Source organism: Microtus pennsylvanicus, chromosome 1, assembly GCF_037038515.1.
Source record: "Microtus pennsylvanicus isolate mMicPen1 chromosome 1, mMicPen1.hap1, whole genome shotgun sequence".
Lineage (NCBI taxonomy): Eukaryota > Metazoa > Chordata > Mammalia > Rodentia > Cricetidae > Microtus > Microtus pennsylvanicus.
Window position 1 is genome coordinate 39622478 of NC_134579.1, and position 27411 is coordinate 39649888.

Genomic DNA, 27411 nt, shown 5'->3' on the forward strand with positions numbered 1-27411 from the left:
ATCTGTGTATTATCTTATTTAATTTTCAAATAACCCTGTAAGCTGTAAGATAATTTATTATTATTGTGACATTATACATGATAAAAATGAAGAACATAAAAAATGAGATTTCCCATCAGGGAAGAGTCTAAACTGATTTTCTCAACTGATATATGTGCTTAAGCACTGAACTACAGAGTTAGCCAAATATTTGAGAAAGAATTAAACTTTTGAAAATATAAGAAGCCAATGAAGTCTGTTGAAACTTAGTCATTTTGGAATCAAAGCATCTTTCATTTTGAACAGAAATTCAGAAATCTCAGCTAAAAAGGCAGATTTTATCTTATGAAGACACTGTGAAGAGGAAGTCAAGAGTTCTAATCCTCCTTCTCCCGCATTAAAAAAGAAGAATGAAGGCAACATTTGTCACTGACCATGTTAGTCGATGGCAACTGCTTTAGATATACAATTAGCAACAATACCCCCATCCTCATACAGCAGTCAGAAAACCCCTGCTCTCTCCACAGACATGGTACCTTGCTTTAGGGCCTATGGCTTATCCACTATGCCAAGCAAATGTTCATTTAAAATAAATCCGTGATAGATGTTCTCGATAGATAAGAATTGAAAAAATTAGACATAGCTCAGATAGTCAACTTGGAAATTTATGTTAATAAAATGGAACTAAATCAAAAGAAAAACAAATCTAGCTGTTGACTAAGTCATTCTCTGTCATATTGTTTACTACATAGGCTAATTTGGAGCCAGTTTCTATTCGGTTTTACCTGGCTTTGCTCATCATGATTAGTCAAGGTTCTTTCTTGTGTCAAGCAGCTATTTATTTTCATTTCTGAGAAATATTCCATTGTCTAGGTACGCCATTATTTGCTGATCTTTTGATGATTATTTTGGATTTCCTCAGTTATCAATTATTTTTAAAGAGATTTAAAAAATTAATATTTTGAACTCATCAGAATTTACCATTTTTGGTCTTCATCAGTTTCTGGGTATGTTGAGATTTCTCTGACATCTGGATATTTGGAGGTTGAATTTTTTCAGGTGTGTATGTGTGTGTGGCCACTTTTTGAGTACCACTATATGGATCAGGCTGTCCTCAAGTTTGTGATCTTTTCCTTCCCTTTTCCAGTTGTTGGGAATGTTGTAGACATGTGCCACCAAGCATGTCTTTAGCTTTTGTATACCCAATAAAGCATTTATTTCACCTTCATTTTGAACATGATTTCTATTGATTGCAGAATGTTATGCTGTTTTCCTTTCAGTAATTTAAACATACTTCTCTACTTTCTTTCAGCTTTCTTTTTCTGTGGAAAAAAATTTGCTTTATTCTTGTTTTTGCTACTTGATGTGTTAAAATGTCATCTCCCACATCTCTGGCTAATTGGCACTTAAAGAAATTCAATTATGATGCTCTTTATACAATTTTCTCTACATTTCTCATGCATGGGGTTCATTATGCTTCTTGGAACTGTGGATCTTTATTGTTTATAAAACTGAGAAACTGTTCAGCATCATTTATTCAAATATTATTTGTCCCCCATTCTTTTTCCAGAATTCTTGCAGCATATGCACTAGATGGCACAGAGTTTCTTTCTAAACAGTAAATTTTTGAGTTCATGTTGTTCTTAAGCAGTGTCAATTCTTTTTATTAAGCCCATTTAGTGAAATAATCATCTCCAAGAAAATACTTTTTATCTCTAAAAGATTGATTTAGATTTTTTTAATATAATTTTATGCTTCTTTTTGACATCCCGGGACCTATCTCTCACTCTACAGTATATTTAAGTAGTTTACTAGTTCTAGCCTACCTATAATTTTTATGTCAGTTTCTATTGATTAATATTTTTCTTCTTCATAGGTTCTGCTTTAGTATAGGTTCTAGACACTATTACATGCTAGTGTTAAAAAATTTTTCAGTATTAAAGATACTTCAGACTTTTTCCAGGACACAGTAAAAATCTTTAGAAGGATATTTTTACTTTTACAAAAATTATATATCCATATTAACTTGCCTAAAATGTTCAGAATAACATATGGACAAGTGAAGTGAATGACGATATAAGGGGTAGCTCTTCTATGACATAGCAACTGTAAAGCAGTATGCTGCTAGCTAAAAGAGAGTTTAGATCAGACTAGAAGGAGTTTCTTCCTAATGGCCCTTTCCAGCTGGTCTTCTCTTCCTGTCCACAGTTCTTCTCACTTCTCAGCCTCATCTACATCAGGTCCTAGGAATGAGCTTCCTAGCTATGAGGGAACCTTAATGTTTAATAAGTAATACGTGACTCCCACGTGCATAAAATGTGATGCTTGGCTGACAGGAGGAACTGTGAGCAATAACTTCTGGAGAGAAGCTGGATCTGGTTGCAGATGATAATCCTGGAAGAATCTGTGTTTTTAGGACTGATCAGCTGATGAGAATTCCAGTACCTGCAGAAGCATGCGGGCTGTTCAGAGACTGACCACCTTATCTTAGCCTAGGTTCTGATCTCCCACCTCCCAATCTGACCACCATCTTGTAACAAAAGATAAATGGCTTTTAGAACCTACTAACTTAGCAGGCAATTAGCTTCTATCAAATCAAAAACAAAGAATGCTATCAAATAGTATATTGAGCCTGTAGGAAAAATGCCCCTCATTTCAATGTAACTGCCTTCTTGGTAAACCCACAAATGTACTTCAAACTTGCCTTGATTTATGACTTTCTCTGTTCTGTAAAACTATAAAAATCTCCTTGAAACTGCTTCCATTTTGAACATGGAATTTACGGTAATCTAAATCTGTGTTTCTGGGCTATGATCAGTCAAAATGGCTCTAGAATAAACTATCTTTTTCAGAAAGAAAGAGAAATAGGGGGCAGGGAGGAAGAAAGAAAAAGAAAGAGGGAAGGAAGGAAAAACACAAAGAAATGTCTCAATATTCAAACAGGAAAACTTACAGAGATGGAAGCAATTACAAAAATCAATAGATATTATAGAGTTGAATAAACTAAAAAAACACAGCTCTATAGAAAATATCAGTATCAGAGTGGATTGAATAGAAAAAAGAATGACTTTTAAAAAGTGACAGAATTTTTTAAATCTAGAGAAAGCTACAAATATCCAGTTACAGGAAGTTCAAGGGTATCTTTAAATCAACCAACTCTAACCTAAGACATTTTATAAGCAGTTTTCATCACAGGCGAGAAAGAGAAAGCTAGCCATGTGGCTCACACCTCTAATCTTAGCATGAAGGAGGCAGAGGCAGAAGTACAACATGTTTTAAGTCCAGAAGGACACACGAACACATGAACACACACACACACACACACACACACACACACACACACACACACACACACACACACCAATGAGAAGAATTTCAAGACTTGAATAACACAAGGCAGTGTAGCAATTCACTTGACATCAGACTTCTCAGCAGAAATCTTATAGACCAGGAAATGGTGATGCAAGATTTTCTTAATACTGAAGTATTAAAAAAAATTCTGTTGATTAGGCATAGCAAAGGTATCCTTTAGAAATTAACAAAAGATAAAGACATTCCCAAACAAATGTAGGCTGAGAGAACAATCTCTAACAAACCTATTCTATAAAAAATGCAGGGAGTTATTCAGATAGAAAGACATAGTATAAATAAGAATAAAACACAGAAATGAATGAAGAATGCCCTAATAATCTAAGTATGGGTTGCTTAGATCATTAGTGTAGAATGTAAGTCACCCCATCATTAGTATGAAGACTAAGATATAAAATAAGTAAGAGCATCTACTTTAATATATTAAGTGACAGACAACATAGAAAGATAAGAAGGTGGGTCATCCGAAATCCAGGTGAGGAAAGGAATGGGGTACAAATGTAGAATGTACTTAGTATATTTTATCACATTACTTTTTGTGTGTATTTGTTTTTACACTTATGCTGTTACTATAATTTCAAAATTGCTTTTTATAATAAAAATATATTTTTATAACTCTCATAATAAACAAAATGAAAATCAGTAACAGACATACCTAACATAAGCAAGAAGTCAAATCATTTACAGTGAGGGAAAACTATTACAGGGAGAAGGTAATTACAACAGAACAAGAAAATAAGTTATGTTATGGTTGTAGTGAGACCTTATTTATCAATAATTTGGATATAAATTATTAAATTATCGAATATTCAACTATTATTAGAAGTATTTAGAAAGAAATTTGGAAGAATAAAAGAATAAGAAACAATAATGGGGGATTCAATATGATCAAAGTGTGCTACATGCATGTATGACTATTTCAAAATGAAACATTATTTTATATAATTACTCTGTGGCTATAAAATAAAAGTATTGAGAATTTTAAAATATACAACCATATGTTAATATTATTTCACTTATTTCACCTTTAAGGATACATATGAACTGGAGGTGAAAAAATGAATAAGATATTCCACACAAATGAAATTCAAATAAGTATCAGAAATACTCATCAGAAAATATAAACTTTATGTCAAAATCTATAAAAACAGACAAAATTGCTGAGCATGATAGTGAATACTTGTAGTCCTGTCTATTATTAAAAGGTATAAAATATCCAAAGCAATTTACAGATTTATTCAATACCTACTTTAAAACTCCAATGACATTTTCATAGAATTAGAAAATTAAAAAAGAAGTTTACATGGAACCACAAAATACTCCCTAGTTCTTAATGATTCCTTGACCTAACAGGACAAGGAGGAAGGTATTACATTATGTGACTTCAAAACACATTACAACTCTGTAGTAGTCTACACAGTATGGCATTGATAAAAACAACAACAACAAAACCAGAGTCAGACTAATGAAACACAATGGAGAGCCCACAAATAAAATGATGCATCTACAGCCAAGTGAATTTTGGCAAAAGGCTAAGAACAGATATTTGTAGAAAGGATATTCTTTTCAATATACAGTGCTGGGAAGGTTGGATAGATACATAAAGCATCATGGGATTAGAATCCTGTCTTCCCCTTTCTCCTTTTGCTCTAGCTTTATCCAGAACTATTTCATGTCCTTTCCTTGTATCTACTGTTGCCTCTCATTTTTATTTTCTTCTGTTTTTCTCTATCACTCTAATACTAAATGTTTTAAACTGTTTATTTTCATTGTACTTGTGCCCTCAGTAACTTGTATCTTAGAGCACGCATTTCTATTTTATTCACTTACCAAAAATTAATGATGTTGTGGTGGTGGTTGCTGTTTAATTGACTATTACTGAGCCCATTCTTCAGGTATGATTACTGAAGTAGATAGTGTGCTACTCCCATAGCAATATTGTATTTTGAGCCTGGTGCCTTAAGCACATGGCTTAGGGTCTAATTACTAAGGGGATATCTGTAGTCCAGTAGAGAGAACTGATACCTCAACTCGATTACAAACTAATTTCACTTGAACACTGTAAACAGTTCCATTGAAGGAATATGAGTGATTAAAGTACAAATCCATTAACTTCCTTGCTATGGGAGAATGCTCTTGTATACTATAAAGATTTGTCACTTGTATTGTTTTAGTATAACACTGATTGGTCAGTAGCCAGGCAGGAAGTACAGGTGGGGCAACCAGAATAGGAGAATTCTGGAAAGAGGAAAGGCAGAGTCAGTCACCAACCAGATGCAGAGGAGAAAAGATGAGAATGCCTCACTGAGAAAAGGTACCAATTCATATGGTTAAATATAGTTAAGAATTATGGGTTAATTTAAATTGTAAGAGATAGATAATAAGAGATAGATAATAATAAGCCTAAGCTAATAGGCCAAATATAATTAATATAAGTGTCTGTGTGTTTCTTTGGGATTGAACGGCTGCAGGACCAGGTGGAACAGAAACTTCCATCTATGCATCCTGACAGCAGATGACAAATATAAACTAAAGGCATTCCTCACCACTAAGCAAGGAGCTTGGGTGATAGTCAAATGAGTCCTCCACACTGCAGAGAACAATAAACACATCTGTGAGAGCACAGCACAAAATAACCCCACTGCAATAAATAGGCAAATGAGAATTAGAAAATAGAAACAACAAAGAAATAAAAGTGAATACATATTGTCAAAATTAACAGAATAATAACAGTTTCAATCTCTTTCAAACAATGCATGCTAACTGACTAGATTAAAAACAAGACTCTCTTCTTTGTTGACTGCAGAAAATAGATCTCACTGCAAAGAAACAAAGCTTTAGAGTAAAAGCATGGAAAGAGAAACTCCAAGCTAATGGAGAAAGAAAGCTAGCAGATGTAGCAATTTTAATTTCTAACAAAATGGCTCCAAATCAAAATTAATTAGAAGAGATACACTGCATATTACAATTCTGAACATACATGCCCTGAATGTTGGAACACTCAATTTCATCAAAGTAAGTGCTATTGGGTGTAAGGGTGCTGACTGACCTTAGTATAGTAATATTGAATAGCTGTAATACCACACTTCCACCAAATGCACTGGTTGTTCAAACCAAAACAAATTAACAAAGAAAAATCAGAGATCAATAACATTTAGTGAAAATGGGCCTAAGAGGCATCTGCAGAAGATTTCATCCACATCTTGCAGACTATGTATTCTTGTCAGCAGTCCACGGGAGTTTTTCCTTAAACAGACTATATTGTAGTGCGCAAAGCAAGTCTTGGGACATACATGAAATAATTTCTTGGTCCTTATTTGATAAATAGGCTAAAACTAGAAGTGAAAAAGCAAGATAATGATTGATAAGAGTTGGTTCTTTGAAAAAATTCACAGCACTGACAAACCTTTAGCCAACAAATTCCCAGCAAAATTCATCACAGACTTCAAAAGAATGGTACCCAACTTCATATGGAAAAGCAAAAAACCCAGGATAGCCAAAACAATTCTGTACAATAAAAGAACTTCTGGAGGCATCACAATCCCTGACTTCAAACTCTACTACAGAGCTATAGTACTGAGAACAGTCTGGTATTGGCATAAGAACAGACAGGAGGACGAATGGAACCAAATAGAAGACCCAGATGTTAATCACATACATTCAAACACCTGCTCTTTGACAAGCAAAAAATATCAAATGGAAAAAAGAAAACATATTTAACAAATGGTGCTGGCATAACTGGATATCAACATGTAGAAGAATGAAAATAGACCCATATCTATCACCATGCACAAAACTCAAGTCCAAATGAATCAAAGACCTCAGCATAAAGCCAGCCACACCCAACCTTATAGGAGAGAAAGTGGGAAGTACACTTGAATGCATTGGCACAGGAGACCACTTCTTGAATATAATCCCAGCAGCACAGACACTGAGAGAAACAATAAATGGGACCTCCTGAAAACTGAAAAGCTTCTGTAAAGCAAAGGACATGGTCAACAAACAAAACGACAGCCTACAGAAAGGGAAAAGATCTTTACTCACCCCACATCAGACAGGTGTGATCTCCAAAATATACAAAGAATTCAAGAAATTAGACACCAAAAGATGACATAATCCAATAAAAAAAATGGACTTCCCACAGGGTAGGGAACCCTGATTGCTCTTTGGGCTGACGAGGGAGGGGGATTTAATTGGGGCAGGGGGAGGGAAATGGGAGGCAGTGGCGGGGAAGAGACAGAAATCTTAAATAAATAAATAAATAAATAAATAAATAAATAAATAAATAAATAAATAAGGAGTACATACCTAAACAGAGAATTCTCAATAAAGGAATCTAAAATGACTGAAAGACATGAAATGTTCAACATCCTTAGTCATCAGAGAAACGCAAATCAAAACAACTCTGAGATTCCATCTTATACCTATAAGAATGGCCAAGATCAAAAACACTGATGACAAGTTATGCTGGAGAGGTTGTGGGGAAAACACTTCTGCACTGCTGGTGGGAATGCAAGCTAGTACAGCCCCTTTGGATGTCTGTGTGGCCATTTCTCAGAAAATTAGGAAATAACCTTCCTCAAGACCGTGTAATACCACTTTTGGGTATATATCCAAAGGATGATCAATCATGCCACAAGGACACGTTCATGGCAGCATTGTTTGTCATAGAACCTGGAAACAACCTAAATGCCCCTCAACCAAAGAATGGATAAGGAAAATGTGGTACATTTACACAATAGAGTACTACACAGCAGAAAAAAATAACATCCTGAATTTTGCAAGCAAATGGATGTGTAGGAATAAGCCCAGCCCCGTAGGGGCAAATGTTTACTTATAAATCAGGCGAGCGGGAGCCCGCGCGCCCCTTCTGCTTTCCTGGTCTCCGCGGGAACGGTGGTTCTTTAAGTCTATTTCCCCATTAAAGCTGTATATATTTTTCAAAAAAAGGGGGGAGGGATTACCTGGTTTGATGGGATGATTGGTATTTGTGATTTACTGTTTTTAGAAAATTATATTGGTACTGTTTCTTGTATATTGATATATTGAATATTGAATGTGAGTGTTCCTACCTCTATTTTTGTATGAGTATGCTTATATTGTATTGATACATCTACCATATCACAATGTACATTTCTACCTCTGATACTATTTACGTAATAACATTGTTTACATTTGATATGTAATGACATTGTTTACAGGTGAAGATCATTGTCTTCATATATTGCACAGTTGTTTATTCTCTTAGTCTTCAAGTTAGATAGGTATTGAGAATTATATGTTTGTCATATTTATTTTTAGGTTAATCAGGTCTTTTAGATACATAGCGATTATGTTTAGTATAGATAGTATAATCTTCAGCCTCTTCGAAGAGCTGTAGAAAATGGCCTTTAATCTAACCTAGAATTCTGTGCCAACGAGACACAATTACTCCTGGCAACACCACTCTACTCCCGAGAGAACGTTGAGCACCAAAGACACTCCACTGGGAGCTGTCTTCTTGGCAGAACTGGCCTTGGGGTTAAGAAAAGCCCATACCTCAACTATTGACAAAGATATGAAACAGGATTGTCTTATCTTGCCAAGACAGGGTAGGATAATTCTAAAAAAGTTCCTTGCATTTAATAATGGTATGTCAGTTATGTTAGGCCTTAGTCAACGTTGGTTAATTCAACATTGCAAATGAGACTTTGGATGATTGCCCAGGTAGTCAGTTGTCTATGTCATTTGTTGCACATTTTGGATATCTCTCATTTGTTAAGTAATATTTATTCCCTTCTCAGATCTTTGATGGAGTTAAAGATTATATAATTGTAGTTACTCTCTACATTATTTAGACTCCTTCAGATAGAATGTTTAGCAAAACTTTTGTTCTCAATATTGTTTGTTATATTTATTATTTGTTATTCTAGTATATAGTTGTATTTGGTTTAGTTCTGTCTTATTTAGACAAAAGGGGAAATGTAGGAATAAGCCCAGCCCCTTAGGGGGCGTGTTCACCTCGGGCAAATGTTTACTTATAAATCGGGTGAGTGGGAGCCTGCTGTGCCCCTTCTGCTTTCCTGGTCTCCGCTGGAACGGTGGTTCTGTAAGTCTATTTCCCCATTAAAGCTGAATATATTTTTACAATCTGTCTGCATTCATTTACGCTGTTACATGGATGGAGATAGAAAACATCATTTTGAGTGAGGTAACACAGAAAGACAATTATCACATGTACTTACTCATAAGTGGTTTTAAATATAAAGCAAAGAAAACCAGCTAATAAATCACAATCTCAGAGAACCTAAACAACAATGAGGACCCTAAGAGAGAGATATATAGATCTAATCTACATGGGTAGTAGAAAAAGACAAGATCTCCTGAGTAAATTGGGAGGCATGGGGACCTTGGGAGAGGGTTGAAGGCTAGGGGAGAGGCAGGGAGGGGAACATAGAAAAATGTAGAGCTCAACAAAAATCAATTAAAAATAAAGAAAGAGAAAGATGCTAGATGGTGGTGGCTCATGCCTTTAATCCCAGCGCTTCGGAGGCAGAGGCAGGCAGATCTCTGTGAGTTTAAAGCCAGTCTGGTCTACAAGAGCTAGTTCCAGAACAGGCTCCAAAGCTACAGAGAAACCCTGCCTCGAAGACCCCCCTACTCCCAAAAAGAAGGCGAAAGTCGATCCAAATTAATAAAATGATAGAAGAAAAAGAGATGCTGTAACAGACTGTAGGGAAATCAGAAAAACATAAGAACATATTTTTAAAAAAATCCATAACCTGCCAAACAGGAAGACCTAAAGGATATGGATGAATTTCTGGATATATATGATCTATCGAAGTTAAGTCAAGATGTAGTAAATAATTTAAATAGACCCACAATCCCTATTGAGAGAGAAGCAGAACTAAAAACCTCCCAACTAAACAAAAGCTCAAGGCCTGATAGATTTAGCATAGAATCCTACCAGACCTAATTGTCATGGACTTTAAATTCTACCAGTTTGCAGCAATGATCTTAGTTTCTGCTTTCAGAAGAAAAAAATACTGGAAATAGTAATAACCACAATCTTAAAGAGCTAAAAGAGGGCAATACAAAGCAGCTTTTTACACCTGAAGACCAGCACAAAGGTGATTGTAGCTTGTCTGTTTTACTAAGACCTTAGTTGGATTTCCCTCTATAGCTTTGTGTCAGAGTAAAGGAAATTAAAATATAGTTTATTTAATGAAGTTTCAAAAAGCAAAACTAAAAGTCTCATATGCAAACAAGAAGATACAAGCACTGAAAGAAGTGTGGAAGGCCTGTCTAAGGAAGTACATTCCAGTGTCAGACTTTAATGCCTAAGCCTATTACCACTACACAAACCAAGCTCCTTGAATCAAATTGTCTACAGTGTTCCTAAAACAAAATAAACTAAACTGAAAACAAAGAAACAAACAACCAAAACCAAAACACAAACAAACAAAAAACAGAGCAAAATTAGAACCAGAACTCCATTTTATTTTGTGCGAGACTTTTTTGGTGAAATAGTGTTAATTATAAGCAGTACTAACATATACAATAGGGAAAAGAATCCAGAAGAATGCTCATTCACAAGATTACAGTCATAAAGTCCATATATATAACAAATAAAACATTTTTGTGATGAAAAGAAAACAAGAAACATTACATACCTTGATGTGTAATGATTTATAAAATGTAATTTTGTAAATAAAATGATTTTTAACAAACGTAATGTTGAATGCTGCCAACAGAACTCTATGGTGATTTTCACAAAAGCCTTCTTTGGAAAGCTATTAGATATGGCTATCTAGGAAGCATTATGTCATTTATGGATTGGTTGGTAAAAATGTTCAGCCAAATGAATGTAAGAAAACTTAAAGTTGTTGGCTTTTGCCTACCGTACCAAGATCAGCCTTAAGATCTGTTGGCAGACTTAACTTTCTTGATCCTTTGACTGAAAAAACAGAAAAAGGAAAAAGGCAGTAGTTAATTATATGAAATAGAAGAGGAGTGTGGGGGACAGCATGTTTCATCGTCAGTAGCATCCTGGAAGTTACACTTACTATGCATTTATGAGAACAGAAATGTTGTTCCAATGTTAGTTGGGTTGCCATTCAGTAGGAAACTTTAAATAATCAAGCAGAAACATGAGAAAAGCATTTGCTTCTAAAGTAAATAATTAAGTGATTTTTTGCATAGTTTATTATACAAGGTATGATAAGTAATTTCTTAATAGGAAATTACTAAAAATGAATTTCAGACATATTTAACAGATATATTGCAATAAATGTATAAACTTACATTATATACAACAATAAAAGTAAAAACACTAACTTTTTAAAGGTAACTTAGTTTAAAATAGCTAACAGTATCAGTGTTATTTCATCTACCATGGACAGTACATTGATTATTTCACACACAAGAGAATTTTCTTCTTTTGATTCAAAAACTAGTGTTGTTCAGTCTTTACTTTTATCGTTGTTATGCATAATGGAAGTTTATCAAATCATCATGTTTGGCAGCAATCATCTTTACTCACTGAGTCATTTTTCTGGCCCTTAAATATGTTTTTTTTCTTGTGTTCTGAAATATTACCTTCCTTTTTATTTTACTTCAACAATCTAAAGATGTAAGAGCTGCTCATGCTTCATAAGTTACACAAATCTCTATTTTATGATTTGACCCAGTGCTATAGACTGTTGGCTATAATAAGCCATGCTATATTACATAAAAGCAAACAAACTCTGATAAAAGCAGCATGCTTTTGTCTCTGTGAAAATACATTTGCACATCAGTCTATAAAGACTGACAAGAATTAAAATCAGATTTTAATAACGTGATATTATACTCAGCACAAACAGAAGATGTTGTTAAACAAAACATAAACAAAACAACCTACATAATAATGGTCTGCGATATAGTATTATGAAAATATTTTGTACATTCCAATAACTGGAACTTTCACAGGACTTTACATCCAAAATTAATCAGCTTCTATATCCTAAGCTAATAGATAGCTGTAATCCTAAATTCTATGTTCTTCCACGCCCTGACCCAGAGTATGTGGTTTTTATGATAATTCAGAGTATACATGTGGTTTTATGATAATAATTTGCTTAAAACATCTAATATAGACTGAAGGCAGTCGTATAAAATGAATATGCACCATTAGTGATGGAAGTAACATAAAGACATTGTTTGAAAAACAATGATCCTTGTAGTACTGTTTAGTATCTGGGTCAGCTGGAGCCCGTGACTTAACCCCCTTTTAAACCTGGCAGGGATTGTAGGGATTATTAAAGGCATCTGTAAAGTCTCCTTCGTTTCTTATTTGTGTGATGCTTTCTGTGTGGTTCAATGAATGAGAGAACAAAGCTTTTTGCTAGAGACAGACATAGACACAGGCAGACAGAGATAAACACACACAGGCGCACATGGGAGACAGAGGCACAGATTCAGACTCCTACAAAAGACAGACAAGAGGATGAAAGACATAGGGAAAGTATAGCAGAGGTTTCAAATCTGGGCTTGCTCTTGGTTAAACGGCTCCAAGGGGCAGTGCTTTCGTTTCTATCCTTAATGTGATCCCACATATTATTGGCTACTTTGAGTTTATTATTAATACATTCAAATTGACCACATAATGGTACTTCAGAAGAGTTATTTCATAACTCAGACAGACTGAAAAGGATTTCTTATTTTTTAAATTGTTTCTATCTTTTTTAAAAATAGAATTTTTAACATATCTACATCTGCCCTCCCTCCCTCCCTCCTTCCCTCTCTGTCTCTCTGTATCTTTTCTCTCAAAGATTACATTGATTCTTTTTTTTTGTAAAAAAAAAAAAAAGAAAGGCCTACAATCCCTAATAGGTTTTAAAAGTCTAGGATAATACAGCAGGGAAATTATTATAGTATTAGATTCATATTCCCTACTACTCTTTGCTGTTGTTGTTGCTTGCTTTTCCTATAGGCAGGGTTTCTTCATAAGTTTAAACTGGCTTCAAACTCATTAAGCCTTTGAGGGTGCCTTTGAAATTATGATTCTGTTGTCTCCAGCACTCAAGTGTTAGGATTATAGAATTGCATTACATACTTAGTTTATACGGCGCTGGCGATGGTACCAAGTCTCCATGCATTCTTGGCAAGCACTCTGCTAACTAAGTCACATCCCCTACCCATTCTTATGTTTCCCTCATCACTGATATTCTAGCATTTAACTTTGGTTTCAGATCTTCTCTAGTGTTTGGAAATCTCAGCTCGTATCCAGATTACCACCTACCTTCCTGGCCCTCTGTAGACTACTTCCCACCAGAAACCTAGGACTGTTCTCACAAATCTTGTCCTCAATTGTGCTACTTGGGGAGGGGAAGAGTGCCTGGATGAGGGATTGATGAAGAACTTCCCTAATAGTGATGCTAATAACAGGCCTCTTATGCCTTCAAAATTCTTCAGCTTTTCTGTGAATAAACTACTATTCCCCTGTCTGGGGTTGTATCTCAGATTGCCCTAATGAAGGCTGAGCAGATTAGGTGAACACATCTATATGTCAGAGAATAAGAGGCCAACACTATTAAGAAGTATATTTAGAGTGCTATTCACACTTAGTGCTAAAGTGGCAGTGAGTCTTCCCCAAGCATCTTTAGATCTGTCATGTGAGAGCAGGAGTCACTTACTCAAGAGGGGTAAACTGAGACAGTGGTAAATGGCAGAGTAGATTCGGTTTGAATAAAATGTAATTTATGAAATATGGACTAAATTCATGCAGCTCTTTATATCTCTCCCTTTCTATTGCTGATTAATCTAAAATATACATCCCATTTTTATTTCATAACATTAGTTAAAGATAGAACATGGAGTTGAATCTTCTTACTACCTGGTAGACTAGCACAGAAGAGGACTGTGTGTGAGTAGATGTCAACTTCAACTTCACTAGATCTAAAAATTGATTATAATTAAATCTTTTTCAAGTTAATATTTTTGGCTCTTTGCAGGAGGTGTGGGAATATACAGCATATGGCAATTGATAATTCAGGTATTGACCCACCAGACAAATAATTATCTGATGGAGATAATCCTGTTTAGCAAGGCTTACAGGACCATTGCCTCTATCTGTAATTTTATGAGCCACTTCATTTCTTCCCTAAGAACAACTTTTGGTGTTTTCCCACTGCTGTTTTCATGTTTATCTCATAAAAATATTCCATCTAAGGGGTGCACGTATAGCTGAGGATGGTCAGGAAGATGATTTCTGCTTAACTGTAAAATTTTGATGAATAGAAATATTATTAGGATATTTTACATTACTCAGACTGACATAGGATTCTCAGTCACAAAGACAGTCTTTTGTGCAGACAGTTAATTTTAAACTCCAGAACAAAGAGCATGCTGGTTGCCCCTGGAGATGAATATCTGGTTGCTCCTAGGGATAAATACACGAAGTCATTTTCACAGGTATTTTTGCTGATTCAATGCTAGGACTTGAAGCAATTTTAGACACAACTCCCTGCAAGCATGAACCTTTCTACACATACCCCCCAAACTCAAGGTCCAGCTAATTAATTGTTAAGTCTTGAATTCCAACATCATTTTTCTGTCTGGGAACCCTAACTATTTGAGCTACATGCGTGGCTAAACACTACTCCCTGGCCAGCTATGCAACCTCCCTAGGCTAAGGGAAACGACTTGACTTATGTGTTACATTGGGTTGGGCCCTGAAAATGTAACTTAGAATTGTTCAGAGTTTGGTTGTGAGGGGAAGAGCAGCAGCCGCGGTGCAGTAAGAGGAGGAGCATAGAAGAAGGAAGGAACAGCAGCGGCCAGAGAAGTGGTGGTGTAGATGAAGCTGCCGAGGAGAGTCATGAGAAAAGAGATTTTTCAGAGAGAAAGTTTCACAAAAAAGTAAAGGCAAATTTACCACCAGAAAGCATCTGTGTTTCCTTATTTTCCCCTCAGATCGAAAAGTCTAGCCCAAAGAAAGAGGAAAAATTTTTCCTAAGAAACCCTTGCCACCTTTGTGGGTTTTCTTAAATACCCTGCTGCTGGCTGTCTCCCAAGTTAGCTACAGCTCTTTCTTGATTAAAATTTTATCTCACAATGTTTCGTTAATAATGAGGGCATTGTGTTTCTGTTGTGAGTATTTAGAAGTATATAATTTTATTTTTTCTTCTTTCTTCTTTTTGTCAGGTATAACAGGCTAGTATGTTCTAAGGCACCAATGTCTTTTTAAGAGTAACATCACACACTTTGCCCATGATGACTTATTCTCTATTAAATGTACTAGGTCACATTGTTCATATTGCACAATCTCACACAGAACAAAATCATTTTGGAAGAACTTCTCAACTGGTTTATAGAAAAAATCACACAAAAAATATGATAGCTAATTTAGCTGGGTCAGGAAATATTGTTTCAACAAACATGACAGTTTGATCTCCTATCCCTCCCTCTCTCCCAGGAATTAAACCTGGCCTCATGCATGCTAGGTAAGAGTTCAGCCTGTTACTTCTGTGCTATAGCACCAGCTCTGTTTGATTTCTTATGACCCTAGCTAGCCCTATTTGGCTCTGAGCAAATTATCAGGAATTTATTGCTATTTTTATTGTGCTGTGGCATACTTTTTAAAAATAAAAACAAAGGCAAGAAAACTCAAATAATTACACACTACACAGTTAAATTTTATTCTATGTTGATTATACCTCAATACACCTGACATAAGAGAAATAAAATGCCAAGGAAAGCATCCCCACAGTTTACTCAATCCACACTTACTAAACCCTACCTATCGACTTGGGTTCCATTTTTATTTCATATGAGAAAGCTTCTCATATAGTCCTGCTGGCCTCAATAGCTGAGGATGAGCTTACTTTCGGGATCCCTCCTGTTGTGCTTCCTGAGTGTTGTCATGGCAGGTATTGCACCACCACACCTAGTCTGTGCTGTGCTGGGGACTGAGCTCAGGGCTTCATGCATGCTATGCAAGCACTCTGTCAACTGGGCTATGTTCTGGCTGATTTACCTAAAGTTCTTTTAAGTAGAATCATTATGTGAGAACAAATAAGTAAAAGGACTTGCCTATAACAAAATGCATTTATAAATTGAGGTTTAAAGGTCACGTCAGCAGATTATAAACTTTTGCAAAGCGATTATTATTCATGCTTCCTAAATTTAGGTTTAAGTTTAATGACAAGGCAAAGCAATCAATTTGAGCTTATCATAATTTATGCCAGAATGAGTTAATATACTCAGCCCTTAAATATAAACAGAATTTTGGACATTAAAGTATGGTTTTGTTTAGTTGTCATTGTGTGTGTTGATAATAGCATGACCTTTAACCACCTATAATATCCTTTTTCTAATTCTTCATTCAGTTTAAAGTCAGTGGATGGTGCAGTATGGTTCATCATATGTAAAGACTTCAAATAAATCTCAGCCACAACTTCCTTTCACTAGCTGAATCAACAATGCATAAACAGGTTAAACTCTAAATCAAAGTGTTAATGGCTACCACGGCTTTAAAGATAATATATACTATAAGAGATAGATTAGAAGTTTCCAATTCAGGCCTGCTGCTCAGTTGTTTCTTGAACTAGATTTATTTTTGGATTTCTAGTGAAAGATTTTGAACTCGTTATAGCTAAGCCATAATGAGCATTTGCAAGCCTAGAATGATCAAGAGCAACTAACTTACTCTCCTTAGACCATAGATACTTGCCCCCGTATTTGTAAAGAAGCCTGATATATACTGTGGCAAACCTATGTTCTGACACAGATAAACATTTAAAGCTATTAACTAATGCAGTGATAGAAGGTGCCTGGATAAGTTTACAGTTTTCTGATTTCAAAGTCATACCCTTTAAACTGAGCAACATACACAATCTTCTTGACATAGAAAACACTACCTACTACTACATGAACTGGCTTTGTGGGAGCCTAGCCTGTTTGGATGCTCACCTTCCTGGACCTGGATGGAGGGGGGAGGACCTTGGACTTCCCACAGGGCAGGGAATCCAGACTGCTCTTCAGTCTCGAGAGGGAGGGGGAATGGAGTAGGGGGAGGGGGAAAGAAGTGGGGAGAGGGAGAGAGGAGTTGGGGGAGGGGGAGGGAAATGGGAGGTGGGGAGGAGGCAGAAATTTTTTTCAACAACAAAAATAAATAATAAAAAGAAAACACTACCTAAGGGGTCTAGACATCTAGGAAACATACAAACCTCACATTAATTTAAAATAAAAGTTGATTTGATGAAAATGTTTATGATGTTTATCTGTGTACTTACATATTTATTGATTAATTGAGTGATTGAGTATGACAATTGAATTTCCCTTGTCCTAATCCACAAACTGAGAGGACCGATACACCAGATATGTATATGGAAAAAGTTAAAAAGAAAAGAAGCATTTCGGGTCACCATGCCATGAAAGATCTGCTTTCTTCAATTGTATTGCCATAGCTGCCTTCCTACCCTTTAGAGAGGCTAAGATACAGTGGGAAGAGAGTTATTGTCATGAGAATTTGACTTAGCACAAAAATATTTATTGCCATCGATCTTATACTTTATATTTCTATTTAGATAATATTAGCTAATGAATGACTTAATTTCATATACTTCTTCAACTGAGTATTAAACTTCATTTCTGATTAATTTAATATATATTTCAAATTATAAATTCCCAGAAATACCTCAGTTTTCAATCTATCTTCTAAACCTTTTACAATAGGAGGCCAAATGATTTGTTACCATTTAACTTAGATCAAGTACTCAGAAGCCTGTGAGGCTTGTCGATCTAGTCTTGCGCCAAGTTGTTGCTCACAAGGCATCCTGGAGTGAGTTAAAGAACTTTTCTTCTCAGCAACCTTATAGGGTTGCTGTAAAAATCAAATCGAACAATCAGGACAAAAGTACCTTATTTGTGCTCAAGTACTATAAAAGAAAAATTAGTTTTTAACAAACTAGTTTGTTACATTAATTATATGAACTACAACAATAAAGTAATTTTCAAAATAGTCTTTTCCCAGAACTTAAGTAGTGAACTATTTTCTTTTGCTATTTCAAGATATATTTATCAAGTTCTTTTTTAATGTTTTTGCTAAATAGTCCCTTCATAACTCAGTTACTTCTTCCTTGTAGCTCAGTCATATAATTTTGATAGTGATTATTTTGTAATTGTCATTGTTTTTCTCATTTAATGAATGAATGATGGTGGCAGGGAGATAGCTTTGGTTTTCTAACCAAATATAAATAATTAAAATTTTACTTCTTTCCATTGAAATACTCTGAGCTTTAATTTGCTTACCAGAAGGTTATATAGAAGCTAATGTCTATAAAGCTTTAACAAGTGCTTTTGTCTTCCTTGGCTACTTGAGATCTATAAAATGAACAACTCTTTAAAGTTACAAATCTGGCCATATCCACTTTTTAATGACTAACTTAAGAAGGGTAGACAGACTGTGTCAAGTTGGTTTGGGTATCAGGGAGCAGTTTTGGGTTTTGAGGCCCCTGCAAAGGATTGGGTTGATAAAACCTGTGAAGGACAATTCTTCAGGAAAATGTTCCAAAGCAGCAATGCTTTGACAGAGTTGTTGGGATCACCAGTGGTTGTACTGGTTACAGAAATCAATTCATTGGCTTAGAAAGGCTCATGGCGATTCTATAATAAAATCTCACTAGTTGGGGGGACATTTAAATTTCCTCTGAATTTCCTGGTTGTCCTGTTCTACTTTCTTACAGGTTTTATGAGGTTATTCAGCTGTATTTTGTATAAAAAAATTCTATGGAACATTTCAAGATCAAGACAAAAGCCTTAGGAATCCCTACTTTTATACTGTGACATAAACGTCTCTGGTTTGAATAAATGCTTCTAGTAACATGTTTTTATTTGCCATGTTTTGACCTGTGTTTTCAGCACAACAAATGAAAAGCAAGTCTTAAACTGTGAAGCAAATTGGGAAGAAACAAGTCTTTTATTTATTCACAGAAAAGATTTTCACCTTCACCTGGCAAGTGGTGTACTTGATTCCTCTGTCTCCCAGCTGGCATTTCATTCCTATAAAAGCCTGGTGCTGCCTCAGGAGTTCTGGTGGCAAGTCCTAAGGGAAGGGAATACAAGACTATTGGCATATGATTTCTCAGCTCTAGTGAACTAAGATATATCTTAAAGGTCAGTTTCTTAATGACTACACAGGAGGTCTGTGTGCTCTCATGGGCTGGACTGTGTGTGTGCATGTAGTACTAAAACTGGGCTACTGAATCTAGATCAAGTCCAAGCCTGAGAAAAGACTGAGTTGGCCCATCCATTTTTTGACTATTTTATGACACCACTATTATGATAATTTAATAAAGTTTAATAAAATATCTGTCAACCTAGTTTTCAGTGGACTTGGTTGCATATTAAGTTTTTTGTAGACTATGGAAAATAGAAATTATAAGTTTGATGATAATAATAGAAATAGAAGGAGTCTTGGGACCTTGATGGGGATAGAAGAGGATGCTCTCCCGGGCACAGGATTTGAAAAAGGGTCCATATTCAAGAGAAGATACAACCCTAAAATTAAAGGGTTGATGAGCTTTTGTGTCCCAAAAGTGGGGTAGGGGGTAGGATTGAATACTAGGACCTACCCAACTCTCTTGGGAGATGAACTTATACAGGAAACATTACACAACATCATCTGCTGAGTGAAAAGCATTTCATAGCTTTAAAAAAGCATTAAAATTTAACATTATTAAAATAATACATGGACTCTAGTTCTACTTGTGATGAAGTATGTTTACTTTCTGTTCTTATCTTTTCTTCAGTGGATAGCCTAATGTCTATCCATGGAAACTGAAAATAGTCATTAAATTGTTTAGTAAATGAACTAGTAATATTAAAACCTTATATTATCTTAAATAATGAGAATATGAGATTCCAGTTGACTCGCGATTCTATAACTCCCAGTCTACATCCTATTCTCTTTTGCTACCTCAAGGAAATACTTCACAGTCTGAACCTTTATCTCTGTTATTTGTAGCTTATTAAGGGCTAAGAGACTTTGAGAAAAAATAAAAACTATATAAAATGATTACTATTTTCCTTAGTTCTAGTTTATCTTATTCCAATTGACTAACATTGAATATTTTCACCAGTTTTAGAGGATTTAATGGGGGGGGGGTGTCTAAGACTCTCCAATGATATTGTTTGTGGGGAATACTATTGAAAAAAATCTAAAATTTTTTTCATAGAGAAAATACTGTATCTATCCCATTTAGAAAGATGCACTCAATTGTCATTATTAGTACTAAAGTGATAAATTAATTCCATCATAATAGATAATTTTACCTACAATAAAAAAATATGGAGGTAGTCAAAATTGTCCTGGTTTGAAGTATCTACTTGATTGCATACTAGCCCCTCTAGGTTACCCTAAGAACAGCAGTGCAGCGGAGTTTCCAGAGGTGTCCTATCTCTCATAAAACAATAAACACATAGGAAGAGGGAAACAGGTAGGATGCTCACACCCTAAACTTTTCAGCAATTATCTTATAATTATAAACATTTTAAGTCCTTAACCCTGAGATCAGAAACAAAGAAGCTACTAACATCATATCTATTATGCATCATAACTATAGGGAGGACTTAAACAACATTTTTTTTTAGTTTTCTTTTTTTTTTAATTTATTTATTTATTAAGGATTTCTGCCTCCTCCCCACAACCGCCTCCCATTTCCCTCCCCGTCCCCAGATCAAGTCACCCTCCCTCATCTGCTCGAAGAGCAATCAGGGTTCCCTGACCTGTGGGAAGCCCAAGGACCGCCCACCTCTATCCAGGTCTCCTAAGGTGACCATCCAAACTGCCTAGGCTCCCCCAAAGCCAGTACGTGCAGTAGGATCAAAAACCCACTGTGATTGTTCTTGAGTTCTCAGTATTCCTCATTGTCCTCTATGTTCAGCTAGTCCGGATTTATCCCATGCTTTTTCAGACCAACAACATTTTTTTTAGAAGATATTTTTTTTTAGAAATAGAAATGCCGTTACACTGGGAATATAATTAAATATGTAGATAATCCGAAAGAATTTATAAAATTAGAATTTGTAAATTTAACAAGTTGCTGGAAGCAAGTACAATTTGTAAATATTAATTGTTACTTTTGTACTTTATACAAAAATATCTAGAAAATTAAATGACATTTATAATTGAAAAATCAAACACAAAAGAAATCTAATTAAAGATGAACAATACTTATACAGCAAAAATTAAAAATCACTACTGAGATAAAGAACCCACACACAAAGGTGAAATTCAATATTTTCAAGCATGTGAATTATACCTGATTGATCTATAACTAGTGAAATTGTAATAACAATGTAAACATGTTTATGTTGTAATAAATTATTCCTAAAAGTTACAAAAACTAGAATATATAAAATAATCTTGAAAAAGGCCAAAAAATTTAGAAAAACTACACTGTCAACAATATTTATGAAGTGATATTAATTAAAACATTGTGGTCTGAAAAAGTGGTATAAATTATATTTAGGATGGAAGATATAACCTATACACACATGCAAACACATGCAACACAGGTAAAGTCCACTGAATCAGAGCCAAATCTCCACTTTCGTGTAGTGAAGGAAAGGGCAGTTTCCAAACAAATCTCACTTATCCATTGGATAGCTAAACAGCTCTTTCCTCATATTAGATACAGAACAAATTCCAAATGAAAGTTAATATGAAATATAAAACAATAAAATTCTAGATGATAGTGTCAAAAGTTACTTCATGATCATGGAATGGGCAAAGATTTTCTTTAAACAAAACCTCATAAAGTACTCAAATAAAATAAAGCATTTTCAAATTGAACTACATTAGAACTAGCACTGACTTTCAATCGTGCCACAAGGACATGTGCTCAACTATGTTCATAGCAGCATTGTTTGTCATAGCCAGAACCTGGAAACAACCTAAATGCCCCTGGACCAAAGAATGGATAAGGAAAATGTGGTACATTTACACAATGGAGTACTACACAGCAGAAAAAAATAATATCTTGAATTTTGCAGGCAAATGGATGGAGCTAGAAAACATCATTTTGAGTGAGGTAACCCAGACATAAAAAGACAATTAGTACATACTCACTCTTAAGTGTTTTTTAAACATAAAGCAAAAAAAAAAAAAAACCAGCCCACAAATCACAATCCTAGAGAACTTAGACAACAATGAGGACCCTAAAAGAGACATACATAGATCTAATCTACATGGGAAGTAGAAAAAGACAAGATCTCCTGAGTAAATTGGGAGCATGGGAAACTTGGGGGAGGGTTGGAGGGGAGGGGAGAGTCATGGAGGGGAGCAGACAAAAATGTACAGCTCAACAGAAATCAATAAAAAAGAAAGTAAAGAGAAAGCCACAGAGAAGGAACAAGATATTCTATACTATATACATGAAGCAAAAGACTTCAGTCCAGCACCCCCTCACATACACGCAATCAATAAAGAAATTAATATGAAAAAGTTGGTGACCTAATCGCAATGAGGAAAAGAATTAAATATCCTATAAAAGAAGATTAATAGTAAGTACATTTAGAACTCGTCAAAGTCATCAGACATTAGAGATGTGCAATCCAATTTAACCCTACAATGAGATAAGACTACATGCACTTCAAAACAACGATAATTTTAAAATTAATTGCCATAAAGTTGAATATCAGGAAGTATATGAAAGAATGGACCTTTTGAGAACTTTAAGTGGAAATAAATTGGTACCACTACTTTAAAAATCTCTTTTACTAAATCTGCACATTTGCATAATTGACATTCCCCCAGTTCTACTTCTAGATACATATGCTACAGAAATTAGTAGATATTTCATTAAAAATGTAGAATATAGTCATATCAGCTCATTTATAAAAGCCTCAAACCACCAACCGTTATGCTACATTAAATTGAGGCATATTCATATGAGCTATTACATAGCAAAACTATCATGTTGTAACAGAGATGGGTAGGAAATACACACAGAGGGAAGGAGGGAAGAGAGGAGAGATAAACAAGAAAAGTAAACGGCATAAGATTTTATTTATAACAAAACATCACAATTTTGCTTTATGGTAGTAAACACATACAAGTGATAATACACGGAGCTAGGAGAGCAGTAGGGCTGTTGTGGAGATCAGAAATAAAGTTATACACATTATGTTTTCAACTGGGACTTTTACATGTTTATATTTACTTGTTAAATAAGTCTGGCTGATATTTTAAGATGTGTAAACACTGAAGCTTATGTACTATAATCTAAAAATGTTTAACCAGAGAGTTAGGGTTAAGTTATTCTCAAATTGAAATTAGAAAAGCTTGAGTTATGGTATTGATAATATAGGTAAAACTTGTGGAAAAAACATAACATGTAAAGTAAAAATATACTGACTGGTAAAAGTTATACTTTAAATGGATATGCTTTCCAAATATCAACATATAAAAATGACATAATAAGTAAAAAAAATACCCTGAGCAATAAAAACACAGCAGATAGAAAGAAAAGCAACAAATATATTGCTATACAGTATTTTAATTTACTGATTTTCAGTTCTTGGCAGGTCAAGTAAGCAGAATCTAAATGGCAACACAAGAAACATAGTAACACTACTACTACTGAATGCTACCAATTCACTTAGAGTAACTTGGGTCAAAAACAAAAGAAAAGGAAAAGGAAACATTCCCACTCCATTCAGGGAAGCAGGGAGGTTAACCTAAGATTTTTACCTCCTTCTCTTCTCCTCCAAGTCCAATGCCAGTCTCATCCTCAGCCCTTTAGGAGAGCTCCCCCTCTTCTCTGCCCCCATCTCTGGTGAATCACACAGCTCTTCCCTTCAGCTTCTGTCTCCAGACTCATTGCTTTATCCTAGCCTCCAACCCCAGCAGGTATCCCCTGAGAACCCACAGGCCCCTCCTGCTGGCTAAGAAGGTAGATAGGAGATCATTCACTTCTCCCTCCTTTCTTCCAAACCCAACTCTCCAAACTCATCCCCAGCTCTGTAGCAGATTACCTGCTGTGGCGTCTCTCTCCAATTTCTGTGCCCATTTCTAGGGGACTTAGCAGATCCAGGTGGAAAACCCTGCTCTCTTCCCTTCTTTGAACTCCCTCAGCTCCCCTCCTAGCTCAACCCCATTCCTAAGTGTAGGATCCCAATACCTAGAAATAGCTTTTACCTAGAACCCTCAGTGACTACACCTAGCAGGATCCTGGAAGAATTTTCTACCAGGCAACACACAAATACCACACTCTCCTAAGAACCACACAGGGCAACAGAAACTAAGGAACAAAACACCCACCCCACAAAGACAAAACCAGATATCAGCACCCAGATTTACAATTTCCCCAAACTCAGATGCTTAGATGCCAGTGTAAAAACACAATCAGTAATAGCCAGGACAGCATGTTTCTACTAAAGCACAACAAACCCAGCACAGCAGGCCCTGAGTATTAGAGCATACCTGAAGACAAGACAAAGACCTTAAAACAGCCTTTGTAAGTATGATAGATGTCCTTAAAGAGGAAATGAATAAATCAATTAAACAAATCTAAGAAAACACAAACTGTGGGAGGAAATTAATAAAACAGTTCAAGACCTGCCTGAAAGAGAGAGAGAGAGAGAGAGAGAGAGAGAGAGAGAGAGAGAGAGAGAGAGAGAGACTCAATAAAGAAAAACCATGTGAGGGAGATCTGGAAATGAAAGATTTAGGAATGTGAACAGGAATCTTAGATACAAGCCTCATCAGCAGAATACAAGAGATTGAAGAGAGAATTTCAGATATGGAAGACATGATAGAAGAGATGGATAGCCCAATTAAAGAAAATGTTAAGTCTAAAAAACTGGAACAAAACATCTAGGAAATCTGGGACACTATGAAAAGACCAAATCTAAGAGTAATAAGAAAAGAGGAAAGAGAAGAAACCCAGGTCAAAGGCACAGGAAATATTTTTAACAAGATCATAGAATAAAATTTCCCTAACCTAAAGAAGGAGATGCTTATCAAGGTACAAGCTTACAGAATACCAGAAGAGAAATTCCCCAGCCCACAATCAAAACACTAAACATACAAAACAAAGAAAGAATATTATAAGCTGCAAAGGAAAAAGAAAAGTCACATATGAAGACAAATAACACCTGACTTCCCAAATGAGACTCTAAAATGTAGAAGGCACTGGACAGATGTTCTACAAACTACTCTAAGAGACAACAGATGATAGTCCAGACTTATACCTAGTAAAGCATTCAATTGCAATAGATGGAGAAAACAATGGAACACTTGGCTTAAAACATGATGTCTCTATCAAATCCCTACTCCAGGGCTTAGAGAACCCTGTGGAAGAAGAGGCAGAAAGAGTGTTAAGAGTCAGAGGGGCTGGAGGACACCAGGAAAACAAGGTCATCTAAGCACATTAGGCCTGCGGCAATGTGAACTCAGAGACTGAGGCAGCATGCACAGGGCTTACACAGGTTGGCAGCAGATGGGGTCCCACTGCTTCTGGACACAAACCCAGACACTATCTCCAAATGATAACCATTTGCAAATGAAAATTTAATTTTCTTCCAGGAAGTCTCACTGGGAAAATTACTCTTAAGGTTAGGCTGCATGGTCAGGAGTAAATGGCAAACAGAAAATGAACTGAACAGCATCTTTGGAGGGTCTTTGTTTTATATCTATCCAGGTTTTTCCCTTTTTCTAATTTATTTTTTCAAGACAAGGTTTCTCTGTGTAGCTTTGGAGCCTATCCTGGAACTCGCTGGGTAGACCAGGCTGGCCTCAAACTCACAGAGATCTCGCTGCCTCTCCCTCTTAAGTGCTGGGATTAAATGCATGTGCCACTGCTGCCTGGCAAACATTTTATTTTTTATTTTTAAATGTTATTTATTACTTTTACCCAACAGGTCTTTTGTGTATATATTATGACTTTCAGTTTGGTGTTTTTATGGGATTCCTGAGTGTGTGTACAAGTGGGTCTCTGCATCTATATCTGTTTCTTGTACCATTTTCTTCTGTTTTGGCCTATTCGAATTGGTTTGTGCTTGTTTTTTCTTTTATAATGTATTACATTATCTGTTTGCTTTCTAACAAGAGACAGAAAGGGAGTGGGTCCAGATGGGAGGAGAGGTGGGTAGAAACTGGAGAGGTAGAGTGAAGGGAAACTATATTCAGGATATATTGTATAAAAAAACTATTTTCAATAAAAGAAAAAAGAACTAGAATATATCACAAAATGAATTTTAATAAAATAACTATTATAAAATAAATGTGATATATTTAGTATGGAATTCAAAGGGAAATCTAGCATTGAATACTTATAGGAATGTTTAATAAATAATGAAAACAGAAGAATTAAGTATATACCTAAAAAGTTGAAAAGTAAGAATAAAGGAAAAGGAAAATACAGGTAATTAATAAAGATAAAAGCAGAAATTAAAAGTTAAAAATAAACAAAATAAAACATCATTTAAGGCTAATCAAAAATGTCCATAATGGAGAGAAATTTCTTTAAAGAGAAAGGATAATTATGCAAAATAAAGAATACATGAAGCAATTGTTATAAAAGAGAAATGTTACTTAAACTTCAAAGAACAAGTAATCTCAACAATTACTTAACCCTTGTGCAGAAGAAAGGAGAAAGGGCATGGAGATGGCTCAGTCTGTAAAGTGCTTGCTGCACTAGCATGAGGACCTGAGTCAGGTCCCCAGAATTCTGGGTCCCCAGAATGCATATCAAAAGCTGGATGTCATGGCAGGTCTTGATAATCCCAGTGCTGGGGAAGCTGAGATGAGCAGGCATCTGGGGCCTACTGGCTAGCTAGTCAATCTGATTGGTGAGCCCTAGGTCCCAGTGAGATACTCTGCCTCACAGAACAATGTAGACAGCTCCTAAGAAAAGACCTCTAAGGCTAACCCCTGGCCTCAACATGCAAGTACACAAATATGCATTAACACCATGGTGATATTTTGTGTTTTAACAAATAAAGCTTGCCTGAAGATCAGAGTGCAGAGCTAAACCACTAGAGGTCAGGGGGCACACACCTTTAATCCCAGGATTTGGGAGACAGAAGCAGAATGAT

The 27411-nt window shown here is 35.5% G+C and overlaps 1 protein-coding gene across 19 annotated transcripts in view; it reads right to left on the reverse strand.

Annotated features, from left to right (window-relative positions):
* The window catches only part of Stxbp5l (syntaxin binding protein 5L), a 210654-nt gene that overhangs the window by 26505 nt on the left and 156738 nt on the right, over nt 1-27411 (reverse strand). For 5 of the 19 annotated variants that reach the window (XM_075962282.1, XM_075962220.1, XM_075962274.1 and 2 more), the window contains one exon: nt 19322-19414. The exons of 5 other annotated variants lie outside the window; for them this stretch is intronic. In XM_075962282.1, the coding sequence (XP_075818397.1) occupies nt 19322-19414 (93 nt within the window). Of the gene's footprint in view, nt 1-11233; nt 11285-19315; nt 19415-27411 lie in introns of all 19 variants that reach the window. 9 more of the 19 variants (XR_012909712.1, XM_075962192.1, XM_075962155.1 and 6 more) reach the window with 3 other exon arrangements.